This window comes from Alosa sapidissima, chromosome 7, assembly GCF_018492685.1.
Source record: "Alosa sapidissima isolate fAloSap1 chromosome 7, fAloSap1.pri, whole genome shotgun sequence".
Lineage (NCBI taxonomy): Eukaryota > Metazoa > Chordata > Actinopteri > Clupeiformes > Clupeidae > Alosa > Alosa sapidissima.
The window spans coordinates 82513-101938 of record NC_055963.1 but is presented as its reverse complement, the minus strand read 5'-3'; the positions used below and the strand labels follow the sequence as shown (position 1 = coordinate 101938).

The 19426-nt window shown below is 44.5% G+C and overlaps 1 protein-coding gene across 1 annotated transcript; it reads right to left on the bottom strand.

Annotated features, from left to right (window-relative positions):
* Positions 1–10829: 10829 nt before the first annotated feature.
* LOC121714198 (mucin-2-like) lies at positions 10830–12944 on the bottom strand. The gene is made up of 2 exons (XM_042099423.1): positions 11896–12944; positions 10830–11838 (listed from the first exon to the last, which is right to left on the bottom strand). Exons 1-2 carry the CDS (start codon positions 12738–12740, stop codon positions 10830–10832), a joined length of 1854 nt encoding a protein of 617 aa, XP_041955357.1. The 5' UTR covers positions 12741–12944.
* Positions 12945–19426: the final 6482 nt, after the last annotated feature.

Below are 19426 nucleotides of genomic sequence, written 5' to 3'. Positions count from 1 at the left end.
GAGGAGAGAACTGTAATAACAAAAAAAAGAGTAATACTTAAGCGCCTGCGTCCGAGACCTTGCTTGGCAGAGAATAGCCTAACTGACCGTGTAAATGCGTATGTTTAAGATAGCCTATTTAATGTCAAAAGCACAATTAAATAATTCACTGGACATCACGTGTAGGCCTATTGACTGCTTTGAATGATGCTTTCTTAAACTAGCCTACCTTGTCACAGATTGAGCGGGCCATAGAATTCTTTGAGAATCCCAAATGTAATTTTCTATTTTTACGCGGGTTCTGCAGCTGTGGGCCAAGTTAAACTTTTGCGCTCCATCTTCGGAAGGGTGAATGTCGAAAGGCATGGGTAGCCTATTGGACACATTTCGGTGCACATTTGGAAAATTGTATAAGTGATGCTGACCTGCCAGTTGGTGAAAACACACTTTAATGATCCTCGTGAGTTTGTGTCCAGGAAAACGAATGAAGTTGCGCAGGAACTGCTTTAGCGCAAGGCCAACTTTACGCACCGACTGACAGCTTGCCGATATGCTCTGCGTCTCCAACACTACAAAAACTCCCAGTCGGAGAGCATGTGTAGCCTATTAAAAAAATATTTTATCCCAAATGCCATCAGCATTCTTAACCAAACTTAACCAATATTTTATCCCAAATGCCATCAGCATTCTTAACCAAACTTAGTGAAAAATGCATAGCCTAACCGGCCTAAGATATTTAATCTTATTTATTAATTTTCTATAGGCTATGTTTCCTCTTTTTTGTACTGTACTTGTTTTAATTATATCTTTAATGTGTCTGAGATGTTGTTTGTCCATCTGTCTGGTAAGCCAAACACAAATGTCCACTATGGTGTAGGCTAGCTACATTAAAGATTTAATTTATTCTATTGTAATCCACCATGCGTAATGTAGGGATGGAGAATGCTTTTCAAGTAGCCTATATTTAGGATTCAGCTGAAAAAGTCTAGCGCTCTTGAAACACTCGTTTGGAAAAGAATGGATAGGCTTTCATGTGATGTCGTGGTCTTATCGCCCTCTCACGGTAAATTGCACGGATGAATATTACATGATTTTGTGCTTCTTTGTCAATCGGACCTTCGTCAAAATGAAACACCATTGTGTGACAAGTGTAAAAATAGCGGCCTGATTGAACATGCACTGAAATAACTGAATATAATTGAACATAACCTGAACAAAACCTACCCCCTACCAGGTTAAGTTCAGAGCCTATGTTACCATAGTTACTTACATAGCCTGATCATTTTTGAGCTCTCTGGAACTGAAATCCCAGGTTTACCGCTAACTCTGGGTTAACATACCCAGTTAAGCCAGTAAACCTGCTTTCTGGAATACCCCCCTGGTGGTCAGCAGAAATGGCAGCGGCAATGAACTCGACACAGCCGAACGAAGCTTACAACATACCTCTGCTCTACCATAGGCTTTCTGAAAAACAGTGTTCATGAACTATTTTTTCTGTTTGACCTGTTCTAAAACAGGTAACCCAAATGCCTCTTGGTTATGGGTAGTGTTACGTCCTAAGACGTATATATTTGTTTGTTCGTTCACTACACTACATAAATTGTTAAACTTTATATTCATGCATTGTATTTGTGTGGACTGTGGTTGTGGTTTGTTGCATGCTGTTGCATGTTGTGCTGTGTTCTCTCTGTACCTTCCAATTAAGGTCACATGGAGAAGAAGATTGGCCCATTGGTGAAGACTGTTCCCATTGGCTGAAGAGACAACGAGGCAGTGGATAAAAGCCTGGCTGCCTTCATCGCTACAGATCTTCCCCTCTCCTGCTTCAGACAGGTGTTGGCTGTTGCATTGTTGGTTGTGGTTGTTACACGGTTGGATTGTTGATAGGATTGTAACATTGATAGCTGTGGTGACTAACTGTTTTGCTTTTTAGTTTTGTGTTTGTAACTTTCTGTTTAGCCTTAAACCTAGGGATGGGCAAAGTGAGGCTTTATGAAACACTGAAACGTTCAAAGCAATTGTGCCGAATTGTTCCGAAGCTTTGAAACAATTCCGACACCTCAGAGCTGTTTAGGGTGAAACAAATCTGTCAAATGCTTCGTATTGGAGATGTAGTCTTTAAAGTTTGTGGCTTGCTGTGTTATCTGTGTTCAGTCTTTGTCAAAAGCTAAGCAGTCATGCCCTTGGTCAATTACTGGATGAGAGACCACAGGGTTCACCCTTTATTACGACAACCCTCTATTACGACATACCGTTATTACGACATGCCTCTATTTAGACATGCCATTTTAGTGATGAGGACTGGGTGTCAAAACTCGCTTACCTGTGTGACATATTCGGGTTGCTTAATGACCTCAACCTGTCACTCCAGGGGAGAATGACGACTGTCTTTAAACTGGCAGATAAAGTCGCTGCATTTAAAGCCAAGCTTGATTTGTAGGGACGACGAGTGGACCGGGGTGTATTTGATATGTTCCAAAAAGTAGTGGGGGTTTTGGGAGAGACTGAGGCAGGGCCCTTTCTCTCGCAGCTGGTGCGTGATCACCTTGTTGCGCTCTCAAATGAGTTTGAGCGTTACTTCCTATCCTTCAAAGATTCACGGCAAACCAAATGAGTGGGTCCGCAACCCATTTGTCAATATCCCGAATAGTCCTAACTTGTCAGCGCAGGAGGAAGAGCAGTTGATCGAAATTGCAAATGACGGTGGTCTTAAGAGTGTGTGTGTGTATAAGGAAACCTCTCTGGCGGGTTTTTGGATCAAAACCAAAGCAGAATATCCCGAGATAGCCGTAAAAGCGCTGAAAACGTTTCCCACCACGTATCTATGTGAGGCCGGGTTTTCGGCAATGACTGCAACTAGACAAATTGCGCAATCGACTGGACATTTCAAACACACTGAGGGTGTCACTGTCTTCCATCACCCCCAGATGGAAGCTTCTTGTTGCAGGGAAACAAGCAGGGCTCCCACTGATTATATTCGTAATGCATGTTTAGTTCCCATGTTTTGTTCCTATATTTTGTTAAGCATGTTCACACTTATTGATGTAGCTTTAAGTTGTTCAATATTCATAGTTCATATTGTTCAATTTTCACTTCTTCAAGTTCACGTTTTTCACAAGAGATCGTTACCTTCACTGTTCATACATAACTGGAGCTAGTTCTTTTCAAGTAATGCATGCACAACACATATGGAACCCCCAAACCCCCCCGCCGGTCCGTGAAAAAAAAAAATAGGAATCAAACCGGTCCATGGTACATAAAAGGTTGGGGACCCCTGTTTTAGAGGACAATGATAAAGCCATGTGCAACGCATTTTGGCTTGCCAGCAGGTTGGATAAACTCAGTTTACACAATAATGTCATGCGTGCAGTTGTTGAATTGCACATAACATGTCTGCATATTTATTTAGTCTTCTTTCTCTCGACTAGGGTAACGCATGCATTATCATGGCCCTATAATTGAATTGTGCAAAGACAGGCGGGATTTCCGACGCCCATTTTACAGTAAACCACTTCACAACTAACGAGTTCAGTGTCCATCAGTCCCAACATTTAGAAACATAATCGAAAAGTCCAAGCGTGAATTGGGTGTGTTTTGATTTTGAGAGAAACTGGAGAAGGGCCGTATCTCACAGCAACTGCGATAACCTTTCTTTCTTGAAGGCTATCCTTACCTCCAGATATTCACATCTAATAAGGGTCGGTGACTATCCAATACCCAATACTATTTGCAATACCCTCGATATACATATTGTTGGAAAGCTTAGTTTATGGCCGTTCGTGTGAGTACAATAACTTAATTTTGTAAATTTTACCAAAAACGACTGGTTTCGCCTTGCAGGGTCACATTTCATTTGTTGTCTTATCTTTTTTTATTCAAAACAATTCGTAGGTATCCATACTCAAGTCTAATTACCGCTAGACACAAATAATCATCACCTAGGTTAAATCATCTCTCTCCAAAATCTCTTCCTCTGAGATGCACGCGCTATAGGCTATAATTTAGGCTAACCGACATTTCTAATGTGACTCTCTAATCAACTTTTTTAGCTCTTAAACACGAAAAATACACTGTTCAATGGAGCTGGTGTGTGCGAGGCGCACTCTTGGACTCCTTGAGACGCGACTAACCTTTCGGTTGAAGTTATTGTGCGTAGGCTATTATAGAATCCAATCCTGTTGCCCCTGCTATTTATCAATGTAGCCTTTTATTGTTTTTTGCCATGAATCATCTGAGCTGTGATGAAATCGTGTTTGTGTTGTTTAAAGTTGGGATTACTGTAGGCCTAGGCTATACTGCCCATGTTGGAATAAAAAAATAAAGGCCCACCCTATACTTCGCAAAAGTCCGTTGAAAAATCCTGGCTACACCACTGTTAATGACCTCGTGTCGGAATGGCAAGACATTTGAAAAAAAGGTCAAGTGTCGCTACTCCGACAATGGAAAAAAAAATTGTCGCAGTAGTGGGACGCTTGAAAATTAACGCTTGAATAGCAGCATGTAACCGGAGACCACATGAAGTGACAATAAAGAGATTCTTATTGCTGCCACTAGTGTTCTCTAAGTTACTTCTTATAAAAACTCTCGATTTTTGACCATTCTGAGAGTTTAGTTGAAACTGTATGGTTAATGATGAAGTAAGAAAACATAAACAGATACAATCTGAAACAATACCTTAAATCAAACGGGAATCGAACCACATTTGAGCAGCCTGGGCTAGGCTTACCGTGCAAAAAACGCCCTCACTAACCACTACACCATCATGGTTATTGCTTAAGAGAAAGCTACACTGTTAATTGAATGCTTGGGCACGCCTGCCGACAATGGTGAAATGCACCGAAGGTTCACTTAAAGGTCTCATTCACCGAGAAACCGTTTAATACTTGTTCTTTTCGAAATACTATAGCTCACTCCAAGTTGCATATGCATGCTGCACGTGAAAATGATCTTCTACCCCCATTGCCCGCATTAGCCAATGAAGGAAAATACACGGAAAAACAAGCAAATCAGAAAGAGCCCTTCCCTGTGACGCCACAGGGAAAACAATTATTCATGGCCTCGCCCACCTTGGTTTGTGACTGCCCACAGGAAGACAGGAAGATTTTGCAGCCAGGAGATTGTCTCTCTGCAGCTAGTAGGAGCTGACAGCAAGTTGCTAACATGGCGGAACAAATTTGTGCCTGTGTTATTTGTGGCAATAACATATCAATGTTGCATGTCTTGCCTTAGAAAGAAGAGTTGAGGAAGAAATGGTTGGAATTTATCGTTGGAACACCACCACCGAAGTATAGTGCAACATTAGTTCTGTGTTCCAATCATTTCGACCACACTCCTACAGTTAGAAAGTGGTTTTGCATCGATCTTCTGAAAACCTGGATCTGTACCGTCACGACGATCGACCACCAGCTCACAGGCTGTAAGTACAAACAAACTTTTCCAACTGACCTAATGACTGTTACAAAATAGCATGTTCATATTCTTCACGTTAGCATACATGAAAAGGGCACAAGCTAGGCTTAGGCTAGCCTATATTACAGAAAGCTACACCAGGCACGTAACTTGTTCTGTTCGCGACATGTGAAATCAGAGAATGTCTAATAGAAAGGGTTCTGGTAAAATCCAATAGCGGAATGGTCTATTTTTTTGAACATGGCCTACAGGCCACTAACGCGCCAGGTGTAGCTACTTCCATTGATTAGGCCTATTGGAAGCTAATTGTTGCAGAAGACACAACGCGAACGGAAATGCTTCAGTTACGTGCCTGGTGTAGACACAATACCCGTGCACTATTCGGCTAAGTTGCTATCACTAGAGCTCAGGTATTTACACTTCAGTCTAATTTGTCTTCTTGCCATTATTACATTGGCCTTTGTAGGCCTACAATGATGTTTTGTTTGATTACTTGCTGTTTACTTAGTGTTTTGTATGTCTTCCAGAGCACATCCTCATGTCGGGCTACACAGCTTTCTAGCCTACATTAGGTCATCACGTTAGAAGCAAAGGTTTGTGATATAACTTTTATTGTTGTGCTAGTTGTGCCACAGTCACTAAAATATTTTTGTTTCCATTGTGCCAGTACAGTTTTGTGTGAGATAGTGAATGTCCTGTGTACTATTAGTATCTTGTAACTTGACAGTAATTTATTTACTTTAGGTACCCAAACAGAATACTTCATGAAAAGTATGAGTGTTGATACAAGTACTTCGGATACACCATGGGCATGGGGGCCTGCTACAAGGCCAGCTAGAAGACCTCAGGTTGATCAAGAGGAGGAGGAGGATGAAAGTGACATCTCCACAATAACACCTGATGGCTCCACCTATGGCCCAGCGCAATCAATGAGCAATGTAATAGAATCATCACAGCCAACAAATGTGTTTTGTCCCTTCGGATCCCCAGGACAACACAAGCCGCAACAACAACTCAGACCTTTTTCCCTAAATAATCCCAGCACCATCTTACAAAGAATCTGTAGGCCAGGTGTCTGCATCGTCTGGCAAAAAGAGGACATTGTTAATTTCCTAGGGTTAGGAAATTAGAATTAAAATTTGCTTTGGTGAGTGGTTGTTTGGACCATTATGCACTGGCCAGTTGTCCCCGCCCCACTAATCCCATCTAAAAGTCAATTAAAATAAATAAAACAGAATAAAATAAAAGTTAAAAGGAAATAAAATAAAAGAGAGGAGCTTGTAAAAAAGACACAGAGTGGTTTAAAACTTTCATTAAGACCTTGTGGGTGTAGTGTTTGAAGTTTTAAAATCCACAATCTCTCTGCTCTTTTCCTCTGTAAAATTGTCCAGCCTGGGTTCCCTTCAAGGCCACAGACCTTCAAATGTGTGATGTTGTGCGTCTGGAAATGTGTGACGAGATAAGTGTTGAGTGTATTTTTATGTATGTTGTGCAGATGTTGTTTGAGGCGTATGCCTCAGTGTATGTCCAGTTTCCCCGATGTACAACATGTGACAGTGAGTGCAGGTGATAACATATACTAAATTGGGAGTGTCTAAGTTTAGTGGATTGGTGGGTGCAGAACAGTGACTATGAATATTGGTGATGAATAGGTGAGGGGTGAAGTGTAAGTTTTCTTTAGGGGGTGGTGGTTGTAAGTGACGGGTGAAGGTGGTGCGTCTGAGGAGGTCTTTGAGGTTTTTATTGCGTCTATATGCGGAGATGAGTGTGTGGTGTTGGAAGGTGGGGTTAGGTTAGGGGAAAATGATATTTGGTGGAGTGGGTGACTGTGAGTGCACTGGCCGATTGGATCCAACCACACCAACAAGGAGGGGAATAGGGTATGAAAAGGTCAACTGTCTATAAATAAAATAATATGAATATGAAAATTATTTAATAAAGAAATAGGTAAATTAGAAAAGAAGGAAAATAAATAAACAAACAAACAACTCATGAAGGGTTAGGATAAGGGGCTGGCTAGGATAAGGGGTGGGGGGCTGGAGGTTAGGTTAAGGGGTGGGGGTTGGAGGTTTAGGGATGGGGGTTAGGTTTAGGAATGGGGGTGGGGGTTGGGTTTAGGGATAGGGGCTGGGGTTGGCCTAAGGGTTGGGTTAGGGGTTAGGGTTAGGTTAAGGGGCTGGGGTTGGAATGTAGCCAAGTGGCTGAGGGTTAGGGTTAGGTTAGGGGAACATGATCTTTGGTGGAGTGGGTGACTGTGAGTGCACTGGCCGATTGGATCCAACCACACCAACAAGGAAGGGAATAGGGTATAAAAAGGTCAACTGTCTATAAATAAAATATGAAAATAAGTAAAGAAGAAAAATAAATAAATAAATAAATAAACAACTCATGAAGGGTTAGGATAGGGGGTGGCTAGGATAAGGGGTGGGGGGCTGGAGGTTAGGTTGAGGGATGGGGGTTAGGTTGAGGGATGGGGGTTAGGTTAAGGGGTGGGGATTGGAGGTTTAGGGATGGGGGTTAGATTTAGGAGTAGGGGTTGGGTTTAGGGATAGGGGCTGGGGTTGGCCTAAGGGTTGGGGTTAGGTTAAGGGGCTGGGGTTGGAATGTAGCCAAGGGGTGGGGGATAAGGGTTAGGTTTAGGAATGGGGGTTAGGTTAAGGGGTGGGGGTTGGGTTTAGGGATAGGGGTTGGGGTTTGGGCCAAGCAGCTGGGCGGGGTTAAAACTAGGGAATGGGGCTAAAAGAAAAAGAATAAAGCAAGTGCAAAAATTGGGGCTGGGAGTAAGGGATAGACTAAGACCAGGAAAAGTGCTATAAGTGCTAGAAATCAAAAAGTGCTATAAGTGCTAAAAATCAAAAGTGTAAAATTCATGAAAGAAACCACGACACTGCAGAAATAAAAGGTAAAGACATCTAAATTGTGTAAAGTGAAAATGAATAATAAAAAGTAAAAGTCCTGGGTTAGTCTAGGGGGAGTGGAAAAGATGGGGTGAACTGGGGTGGAGAACTTAATGGACTAAAAAGAGGGGGGGGAAAGTAATACAAAGTAATAAGGGATAAATAACAGATTTTATATATATATATATATAATTAAATAAATAAATAGGACAGGACCTGGGAGAAAAGGGGAAGGAAAGATGTAGCTTTATTGAGAAACAGAAGGAAACAGAGGAGTGGATTAATTGAGACCAAGGGGGAAGAAAGTGTGAAGTTTATTTATCCAGCTCCGTTCTGCTCGTTGCCTCTGTGCTCGGGTCCAGCCGGGGTTGCTCTCGAGACCACAAATGCCAAGGTGTGCAGTGCTGTGTTGCTGGAAATGTGTAACTATATGGGTGGTGCGTGAGTTCCTAGAAATGGTGTATAGATGTTGTTTGAGTCTGGTTTTGATTGAGTGACCTGTTTCTCCTATATACTGTAAGTGACATTTATTGCATGTGATGATGTAGACAGCATTTGTGGTGTCTAGTGAGAGGGGTGTGTTAGGGGCAGAAAGGTGTGAGTGAAGGTTAGTGATGAAGTGTTGTGGTTTGAAGAAGGAGTCCTGTGGTGATGGCTTGAGTGGGGGCTTCCTAGAGAAACGTGATCTAATGAGGAGGTCTTGAAGGTTTTTGTTTTTACGGAAGGCTGAGATGAGTCTGTGATGTTGGAAGTGAGTGTGGGAGGACTGAAAGTGAGTGAAGTGTTGTTTGAGAGTGTGGTGCAAATGTGTGGTGGGTTGTGAAAAGGTAGTGACTAGTGGAATGAAAGGTGTGGCAGTGGGGTTGGGGTCAGGAGTGGGGTTGGGGGGGGCCATTATGGTGGGAGGAGAATTAGTGTCTGAGCGAGTGGGAGCAAGAAGGGTCAGGGTGTCGGTTTTAATTTTCCTTAAAAATCTTTTTGAGTATCCACGGGGGCGGAGGGCTCTAAAGAGAATTTCTATCGCTTCCTGGAGGTCTGTGGGAAAAGTGCAGATACGGTGGAAACGAATGATTTGAGATTTAATGATGCCTCGGAAAGTGTGTTTGGGATGGTAACTGGATTTATGCAAAAGTGCGTGCGTATCAGTGGGTTTGAAGAAAATTTTAGTACTGAGGGAACTATGTGTTGGAGTGGATGGTGTAAGAAAAAGTGTAGTGTCCAGGAAATTGACTGAGTGAAGGTCAATTGTGGATTTCAGTTTAATTGTAGTGTGGTGCGTGTTGAGTATGTTCATAAAGTCAGTGAATTGGTCTAGTGTGTGAGTCCAGGCGCCGATGATATCATCCAGGAAGCGATAGAAAAAGAGGGGTTTCAGGGGACATTTGGCTAAGGCTTCTTGCTCCCACTCGCTCATAAAGATGTTGGCATATGCGGGGGCGAATCTCTGGCCCATGGCAGTTCCATGGATTTGTAAAAACAGTTTGTCGTCGAATTCAAAGTCGTTATGGGTTAAGCAGATTTCTAAAAGTTGAAGTAAAGTATTGTCCGGGCGTGTGGGATCTGGAAATTGAGTAAACTTGTGCTGTACTGCTTGAAGGCCTGAGATGGTGTCTATGTTTGTATAGAGACTGTCAACATCGATGGTGAACAGGTAAGTATGGTTGGGAACTGCCATGGGCCGGATTTTATGTATGAAATCATATGTGTCTTGTATGTATGTGGGGTGTTTAGTGGAGAGGGGATTAAGAAAGTGATCTATGAAAAAAGAAATGTTGTAAGTGGTGGAACTACAATCTGACACTATAGGTCTACCAGGAGGGACTGCGAAGGGAATTGTCCATGAGTCAGGTGGCTTGTGGATTTTGGGGAGAAGATAAAAGGCGCGGGGTCTGGGTTGGTCTGGTCCGATCAGGAAATCAAATTGTTTTTTGGTTATGGAATGATTGGTATATAGTGAGAGGACCAGATTGCGAACTTTTTCTTGTGCTTTGGGTTGAAGGGATTGAGTGATGGGTTTGTAATGGAGTGGGTTGGAAAGTTGCCTGTTGGCTTCTAGGAGGTATTGGTGAGTGTCTAGAATAACTATTTTGGAACCCTTGTCGGCTGGTTTAATGATGATGTTTGGGTTGTGGCAAAGTTGGAAAATTGCTCTTTTTTCTGCTGGGGAGATGTTGGGGTGGCTGGAGTCAAAAGGGCGGGAGAGATAGGTGGACAGGGAATGGAGATCTTGTCTAATAAGGGTACGTAGTCTCCCATCCACCTGGGAAGAGTCAGGTTCCCAGGTGGAGGGGAGAGTGAAGGGGACGGGCTCACGGTGGGGTTTGTGTTTAAAATGATCATGTAATTTCAAGCGTCTATGATAACCATGGATGTCCCTTCGCAGTCCCTCCCGGTCCTGGCTGGTAGGTGTGGGAATAAAAGAAAGACCTTTTTCTAGAAGTGCAGTTTGTACAGGGGAGAGAATAAGGGACTTGGACAAGTTAAGGATGAGGGAGTCAGTGTGAGGTGAAGTGTGATTCAGGGTGTGTGAGGGTGTGTCCTGATTTAGGGTCTGTGAAACGTTAAATTTAGTTGTGAGCACCAGAAGTGGAGGATTTTGGAAGCTACTTCTGGGGTCCAGTGGATGTGATCAAGTGTGGTGGAAAATTGATCTGCTGGAAGTGGTTGGAGGTGGGGGAGGTGGGTGGTGATGTAGCGGTTAATCTCGGTGAGATTGTACTTGTAGTGTGGGTGAATAGAGGGGGAAAAGTTGATGACCGGGACATAAATGTTGGCGTTGGGGAAAACTTTGGTGGCCAACTTAAACATTTTGTGAAGTTGTTTGTTGGTGGTGGCCTTAGCATTGTGCTCTCTGTTGTTAGTACCCACCGACAGGACTAACAGCTCAACGGCTTCTTGTGGGGAAGTTTTCTCCAGTAAACGGTTCATGTGGTTGGCTGTGGCACCTGGGTAGCTGTCTATCTGTATGTTGGGATATGGATGAGGGGGAATACGGGCCAGATTGGAATCGCCTATGAATAATATGGGTTTGTTAGGTCTGATGTGCCACTCCTGAAGTCTATTGTTGGACCATTTGTGATAAGTAGGAGAGAAGAGGGGGAGAGAGAGAAGTGGGACTGTAGGAGTCCGAAGAAGAGGGGGCCTAGGGGACAGGGGTTGTGTAGAGTGTGGTGTAGGTGAGGGTTTGTGTAGAGGTAGGGGGGAGGGAGTAGGAGCCCCAGACAGTTCTACACCTGTGGAGGTGGAGGGCTCAGCATTGGGTTTTGTAAGCTGGTTAGCTTTTTTGTTTCCCTTGCTCATCATCACCCTTGATGGTTTGGACTGTCCTGGGTCTACCCCTCCCACTTGGGTGGAACCTGGTGGAGAGAGACATGGTGTTATATCCTGTGGAACCAAATGTGTTATGAGGTGGTTAGCCTGGGTGGTGTTAGTGGTGGCCGTGTTAGGGCGTTGGGTGATTGTGGGCTGACTGTTATAAGTGTGAGTGACAAGGGCTGTAACCTGTATGGTGGGTCTGTTTTTGGGTGGTGTAAGGGTAGGGGAGACCGGGAGAGTGTCAGTAGGGTGGGTGTTAGTGGGTGTAGGGTTAGGGTTAGTAAGAGGGTTTGGGGTGTCAATGGGAGAAGTGTCTATGGGTGTGGGAGTAGTGGGGGGATTTTTGGTGCGGTGTTGTGCGTTCTGAGTGGTGTGTGTGGTGTTGGGTGGGTGTTGATGGTCATCAGTATCTGAGAGTGTATCTGTCAGGTCAGGTGTGTTGATGGTAAAAGTGACCTGCTGTAAGTCAATGGAAGTGGAGAGTGAAGGGATGGATGGGGTGGTAAGTGTAAGTGTGGGATGTGGCATAACTCCCAAGTCCTGTTTAGGAGGGGGAGTAGGGGCCCTAGTGGGTGCAGGAAGAGGAGGGAATTCAGTGAGAAAAGAGGGGTCAGAAGAGTGAGTGGGTGTGGGGGGGTCCCTAGGAGTGGGGGTAGTAGTCTGGTGAGGGGGGGTGGGGTGTGTTGGTGTTGTGTGGGGGGAAGACTGAGGGTTGAGAAGCCGTTGAACTGTCTGTAAGGTAGTGGGTGACAGGCGAGTATGGTACCTCTTTCTGGCCCAGCCACTGGCAATCTGAAATGCCAGTGTATTGAAAGGGGAAGGGGTGGAAGTCAGTAGTGTAAGTTGTGTGTTATAGTGTTCCAGAAGGATGTCCATGTTGTGTTGCATCCAGTCTGATGTGTTCTGGTTGAGTAGTGTGCGTGTATGTTGAGTGGGTAGTGCTGGTTTAATGAATTGTGTAAGTTTGGCTACTTGTCTGGTCATACCTGTGGGGAAGAGGCCTGTCTGAAGTGCATGTGAAATTATGTGTTGGTGGTGAGTGACTTGAATCAGTTTGAAGTAGTGTTTGGATTGTTGTCGGGTGAGGGGATCTGGAGGTTGTGTGAGAGGACGTGTGTAGGGTCTGTTGAATGAGGCCATGTTGTATGTGTAATGTAGTGAGTGAGTGGAAGTGAATGTATGGAAGTCAATGTATGGAGTTGTGTAGTGTAGGGAGAAGAAAAGAAAGAAAACAAAACCAAAAAACCAAAAATAAAAAATGGGGGGGGCAAATATGTTGGAGGGGGGGGAAAAGGAATGGGGGCAGCTGGCTAGAAAGGAGCAAAACGGTAAAAGCCAACCTTACAGAAATTAACCAATACTAAAAACAAACAACTGAAAAGATAAAAGCCCTTACCTGTAGCGCAGACCTAGGTTCGCATACCTCATGCTTGTGTTGGGTTTGATGTTAAAGATCCACAGAGTAGTGTTCCAGATGGTAGATTGCTCAGGTTACCTCCAAAAGAGTGAGGTTGCAGTCCAAGTTCATGAAAGAGAGCACAGTCTTGACAGCCAGGTGTATAGCAAACAGTCCAGATATGTGCTAGCATGCTAATCCATGTGGTCAGGCAGGTGGATAGGGTAGTCCTCTTACAGTGTTTGTTAAAATTTAAAAGCCAATCTTTATTTCAAATAATTTAAAACCAATTGGATTAACTAGTAAGGAATAAAAGCAGAAATACCGTGTTGCTCCTTGGAAAACTCCTGACGTTTCGGATAACTAATCCTGCATCAGAGGAGAAAGTGCCTAGTGCTGGTGTGTTTGGTATTTCAGTTAGAAATGAGGGGGGGAGTTAGGAAGAGGAAGGGGTTTGTTTCTGGGAAGAAGGGTGTTGGTTGGATGTAGTGTGAGTCAATCTAAATGAGAGTATGTGGCTGTCTGTGATTGGGGCATTTGAAATTGGTCTGCAAATGGAGGGAAGCTAAGGTGGTTGGGAATTGTAGTTCTAAGTGTAAAAAGTGAAGTTGAGGTAGAGTGTAAAGGCTCTACTTAAGAGGTCCTCAGGGGTGTAATGGCTAAGAGGCCAGACTGGAAGGGAGAAGGGCACAGGTTCGAGGCCCGTCTGACCAACTGTGCAAGTAGCATTTATAAATAGGTTTTAAATAAATAAAATAAATAAAAGTAGTAAGAAGGTGAAAAAGGGTTAGAAGATAAAAGAGAGGACCTAAAGTGAAATACTAAGTAAAAGATGTTAGGGTATGTTTGACTAATATGGAGAGAGTAAAACAGAGTAAAGGGGAGGTTCCCTGGTGTAGTGGTAGGGAACTCGCTCCTGGACCCCAGAGTCACAGGCTCGAGTCCCACCAGGGAAGGGCACGGAGGAGTTTTTCTTAGAAGGAGCTAATCTTTCTAGTAGTAGAAAGTCTAAACAAAGAATAAAAGGGTTTAAAATCAAAGAATAAAGGAGACTCAGTAGAGTAGGGGGAAAGCATCTGCCCCTTGGCTGGAGGGTGGCAGGTTCAAATCCCAGTAGAGTCACTCCAAATTTTTGCATTTTTGAGGGGGTAAAGAAAAAAAGAAAAGAAACAGAAATCAAATTGCAATAGCCAGTGCCCCCATGGGAGAGTGGTTAGGGCAGTGGGCTGGGAGTCTGATGTGCTGGGTTCAAGACCCGGGTGTGGCCGGGCCAGAGGAGGACCAACCTGTCGGTGGGAGGAGAGCAGCCCCGGCTGGAGCTACGGTATGTGAAAGGTTGATATGGAGAAAAGAAGAAAGTGTGGTGGATCCAATGGCACTGGCTGGGTTAGGTTAGGGGAACATGATCTTTGGTGGAGTGGGTGACTGTGAGTGCACTGGCCGATTGGATCCAACCACACCAACAAGGAAGGGAATAGGGTATGAAAAGGTCAACTGTCTATAAATAAAATATGAAAATAAGTAAAGAAGAAAAATAAATAAATAAATAAACAAACAACTCATGAAGGGTTAGGATAGGGGGTGGCTAGGATAAGGGGTGGGGGGCTGGAGGTTAGGTTGAGGGATGGGGGTTAGGTTGAGGGATGGGGGTTAGGTTAAGGGGTGGGGATTGGAGGTTTAGGGATGGGGGTTAGATTTAGGAGTAGGGGTTGGGTTTAGGGATAGGGGCTGGGGTTGGCCTAAGGGTTGGGGTTAGGTTAAGGGGCTGGGGTTGGAATGTAGCCAAGTGGCTGGGGGTTAGGTTAAGGGGTGGGGGATAAGGGTTAGGTTTAGGAATGGGGGTTAGGTTAAGGGGTGGGGGTTGGGTTTAGGGATAGGGGTTGGGGTTTGGGCCAAGCAGCTGGGCGGGGTTAAAACTAGGGAATGGGGCTAAAAGAAAAAGAATAAAGCAAGTGCAAAAATTGGGGCTGGGAGTAAGGGATAGACTAAGACCAGGAAAAGTGCTATAAGTGCTAGAAATCAAAAAGTGCTATAAGTGCTAAAAATCAAAAGTGTAAAATTCATGAAAGAAACCACGACACTGCAGAAATAAAAGGTAAAGACATCTAAATTGTGTAAAGTGAAAATGAATAATAAAAAGTAAAAGTCCTGGGTTAGTCTAGGGGGAGTGGAAAAGATGGGGTGAACTGGGGTGGAGAACTTAATGGACTAAAAAGAGGGGGGGGGAAAAGTAATACAAAGTAATAAGGGATAAATAACAGATTTTATATATATATAAATAAATAAATAAATAGGACAGGACCTGGGAGAAAAGGGGAAGGAAAGATGTAGCTTTATTGAGAAACAGAAGGAAACAGAGGAGTGGATTAATTGAGACCAAGGGGGAAGAAAGTGTGAAGTTTATTTATCCAGCTCCGTTCTGCTCGTTGCCTCTGTGCTCGGGTCCAGCCGGGGTTGCTCTCGAGACCACAAATGCCAAGGTGTGCAGTGCTGTGTTGCTGGAAATGTGTAACTATATGGGTGGTGCGTGAGTTCCTAGAAATGGTGTATAGATGTTGTTTGAGTCTGGTTTTGATTGAGTGACCTGTTTCTCCTATATACTGTAAGTGACATTTATTGCATGTGATGATGTAGACAGCATTTGTGGTGTCTAGTGAGAGGGGTGTGTTAGGGGCAGAAAGGTGTGAGTGAAGGTTAGTGATGAAGTGTTGTGGTTTGAAGAAGGAGTCCTGTGGTGATGGCTTAAGTGGGGGCTTCCTAGAGAAACGTGATCTAATGAGGAGGTCTTGAAGGTTTTTGTTTTTACGGAAGGCTGAGATGAGTCTGTGATGTTGGAAGTGAGTGTGGGAGGACTGAAAGTGAGTGAAGTGTTGTTTGAGAGTGTGGTGCAAATGTGTGGTGGGTTGTGAAAAGGTAGTGACTAGTGGAATGAAAGGTGTGGCAGTGGGGTTGGGGTCGGGAGTGGGGTTGGGGGGGGCCATTATGGTGGGAGGAGAATTAGTGTCTGAGCGAGTGGGAGCAAGAAGGGTCAGGGTGTCTGTTTTAATTTTCCTTAAAAATCTTTTTGAGTATCCACGGGGGCGGAGGGCTCTAAAGAGAATTTCTATCGCTTCCTGGAGGTCTGTGGGAAAAGTGCAGATACGGTGGAAACGAATGATTTGAGATTTAATGATGCCTCGGAAAGTGTGTTTGGGATGGTAACTGGATTTATGCAAAAGTGCGTGCGTATCAGTGGGTTTGAAGAAAATTTTAGTACTGAGGGAACTATGTGTTGGAGTGGATGGTGTAAGAAAAAGTGTAGTGTCCAGGAAATTGACTGAGTGAAGGTCAATTGTGGATTTCAGTTTAATTGTAGTGTGGTGCGTGTTGAGTATGTTCATAAAGTCAGTGAATTGGTCTAGTGTGTGAGTCCAGGCGCCGATGATATCATCCAGGAAGCGATAGAAAAAGAGGGGTTTCAGGGGACATTTGGCTAAGGCTTCTTGCTCCCACTCGCTCATAAAGATGTTGGCATATGCGGGGGCGAATCTCTGGCCCATGGCAGTTCCATGGATTTGTAAAAACAGTTTGTCGTCGAATTCAAAGTCGTTATGGGTTAAGCAGATTTCTAAAAGTTGAAGTAAAGTATTGTCTGGGCGTGTGGGATCTGGAAATTGAGTAAACTTGTGCTGTACTGCTTGAAGGCCTGAGATGGTGTCTATGTTTGTATAGAGACTGTCAACATCGATGGTGAACAGGTAAGTATGGTTGGGAACTGCCATGGGCCGGATTTTATGTATGAAATCATATGTGTCTTGTATGTATGTGGGGTGTTTAGTGGAGAGGGGATTAAGAAAGTGATCTATGAAAAAAGAAATGTTGTAAGTGGTGGAACTACAATCTGACACTATAGGTCTACCAGGAGGGACTGCGAAGGGAATTGTCCATGAGTCAGGTGGCTTGTGGATTTTGGGGAGAAGATAAAAGGCACGGGGTCTGGGTTGGTCTGGTCCGATCAGGAAATCAAATTGTTTTTTGGTTATGGAATGATTGGTATATAGTGAGAGGACCAGATTGCGAACTTTTTCTTGTGCTTTGGGTTGAAGGGATTGAGTGATGGGTTTGTAATGGAGTGGGTTGGAAAGTTGCCTGTTGGCTTCTAGGAGGTATTGGTGAGTGTCTAGAATAACTATTTTGGAACCCTTGTCGGCTGGTTTAATGATGATGTTTGGGTTGTGGCAAAGTTGGAAAATTGCTCTTTTTTCTGCTGGGGAGATGTTGGGGTGGCTGGAGTCAAAAGGGCGGGAGAGATAGGTGGACAGGGAATGGAGATCTTGTCTAATAAGGGTACGTAGTCTCCCATCCACCTGGGAAGAGTCAGGTTCCCAGGTGGAGGGGAGAGTGAAGGGGACGGGCTCACGGTGGGGTTTGTGTTTAAAATGATCATGTAATTTCAAGCGTCTATGATAACCATGGATGTCCCTTCGCAGTCCCTCCCGGTCCTGGCTGGTAGGTGTAGGAATAAAAGAAAGACCTTTTTCTAGAAGTGCAGTTTGTACAGGGGAGAGAATAAGGGACTTGGACAAGTTAAGGATGAGGGAGTCAGTGTGAGGTGAAGTGTGATTCAGGGTGTGTGAGGGTGTGTCCTGATTTAGGGTCTGTGAAACGTTAAATTTAGTTGTGAGCACCAGAAGTGGAGGATTTTGGAAGCTACTTCTGGGGTCCAGTGGATGTGATCAAGTGTGGTGGAAAATTGATCTGCTGGAAGTGGTTGGAGGTGGGGGAGGTGGGTGGTGATGTAGCGGTTAATCTCGGTGAGATTGTACTTGTAGTGTGGGTGAATAGAGGGGGAAAAGTTGATGACCGGGACATAAATGTTGGCGTTGGGGAAAACTTTGGTGGCCAACTTAAACATTTTGTGAAGTTGTTTGTTGGTGGTGGCCTTAGCATTGTGCTCTCTGTTGTTAGTACCCACCGACAGGACTAACAGCTCAACGGCTTCTTGTGGGGAAGTTTTCTCCAGTAAACGGTTCATGTGGTTGGCTGTGGCACCTGGGTAGCTGTCTATCTGTATGTTGGGATATGGATGAGGGGGAATACGGGCCAGATTGGAATCGCCTATGAATAATATGGGTTTGTTAGGTCTGATGTGCCACTCCTGAAGTCTATTGTTGGACCATTTGTGATAGGTAGGAGAGAAGAGGGGGAGAGAGAGAAGTGGGACTGTAGGAGTCCGAAGAAGAGGGGGCCTAGGGGACAGGGGTTGTGTAGAGTGTGGTGTAGGTGAGGGTTTGTGTAGAGGTAGGGGGGAGGGAGTAGGAGCCCCAGACAGTTCTACACCTGTGGAGGTGGAGGGCTCAGCATTGGGTTTTGTAAGCTGGTTAGCTTTTTTGTTTCCCTTGCTCATCATCACCCTTGATGGTTTGGACTGTCCTGGGTCTACCCCTCCCACTTGGGTGGAACCTGGTGGAGAGAGACATGGTGTTATATCCTGTGGAACCAAATGTGTTATGAGGTGGTTAGCCTGGGTGGTGTTAGTGGTGGCCGTGTTAGGGCGTTGGGTGATTGTGGGCTGACTGTTATAAGTGTGAGTGACAAGGGCTGTAACCTGTATGGTGGGTCTGTTTTTGGGTGGTGTAAGGGTAGGGGAGACCGGGAGAGTGTCAGTAGGGTGGGTGTTAGTGGGTGTAGGGTTAGGTTAGGGGAACATGATCTTTGGTGGAGTGGGTGACTGTGAGTGCACTGGCCGATTGGATCCAACCACACCAACAAGGAAGGGAATAGGGTATGAAAAGGTCAACTGTCTATAAATAAAATATGAAAATAAGTAAAGAAGAAAAATAAATAAATAAATAAATAAACAACTCATGAAGGGCTAGGATAGGGGGTGGCTAGGATAAGGGGTGGGGGGCTGGAGGTTAGGTTGAGGGATGGGGGTTAGGTTGAGGGATGGGGGTTAGGTTGAGGGATGGGGGTTAGGTTGAGGGATGGGGGTTAGGTTAAGGGGTGGGGATTGGAGGTTTAGGGATGGGGGTTAGATTTAGGAGTAGGGGTTGGGTTTAGGGATAGGGGCTGGGGTTGGCCTAAGGGTTGGGGTTAGGTTAAGGGGCTGGGGTTGGAATGTAGCCAAGGGGTGGGGGATAAGGGTTAGGTTTAGGAATGGGGGTTAGGTTAAGGGGTGGGGGTTGGGTTTAGGGATAGGGGTTGGGGTTTGGGCCAAGCAGCTGGGCGGGGTTAAAACTAGGGAATGGGGCTAAAAGAAAAAGAATAAAGCAAGTGCAAAAATTGGGGCTGGGAGTAAGGGATAGACTAAGACCAGGAAAAGTGCTATAAGTGCTAGAAATCAAAAAGTGCTATAAGTGCTAAAAATCAAAAGTGTAAAATTCATGAAAGAAACCACGACACTGCAGAAATAAAAGGTAAAGACATCTAAATTGTGTAAAGTGAAAAG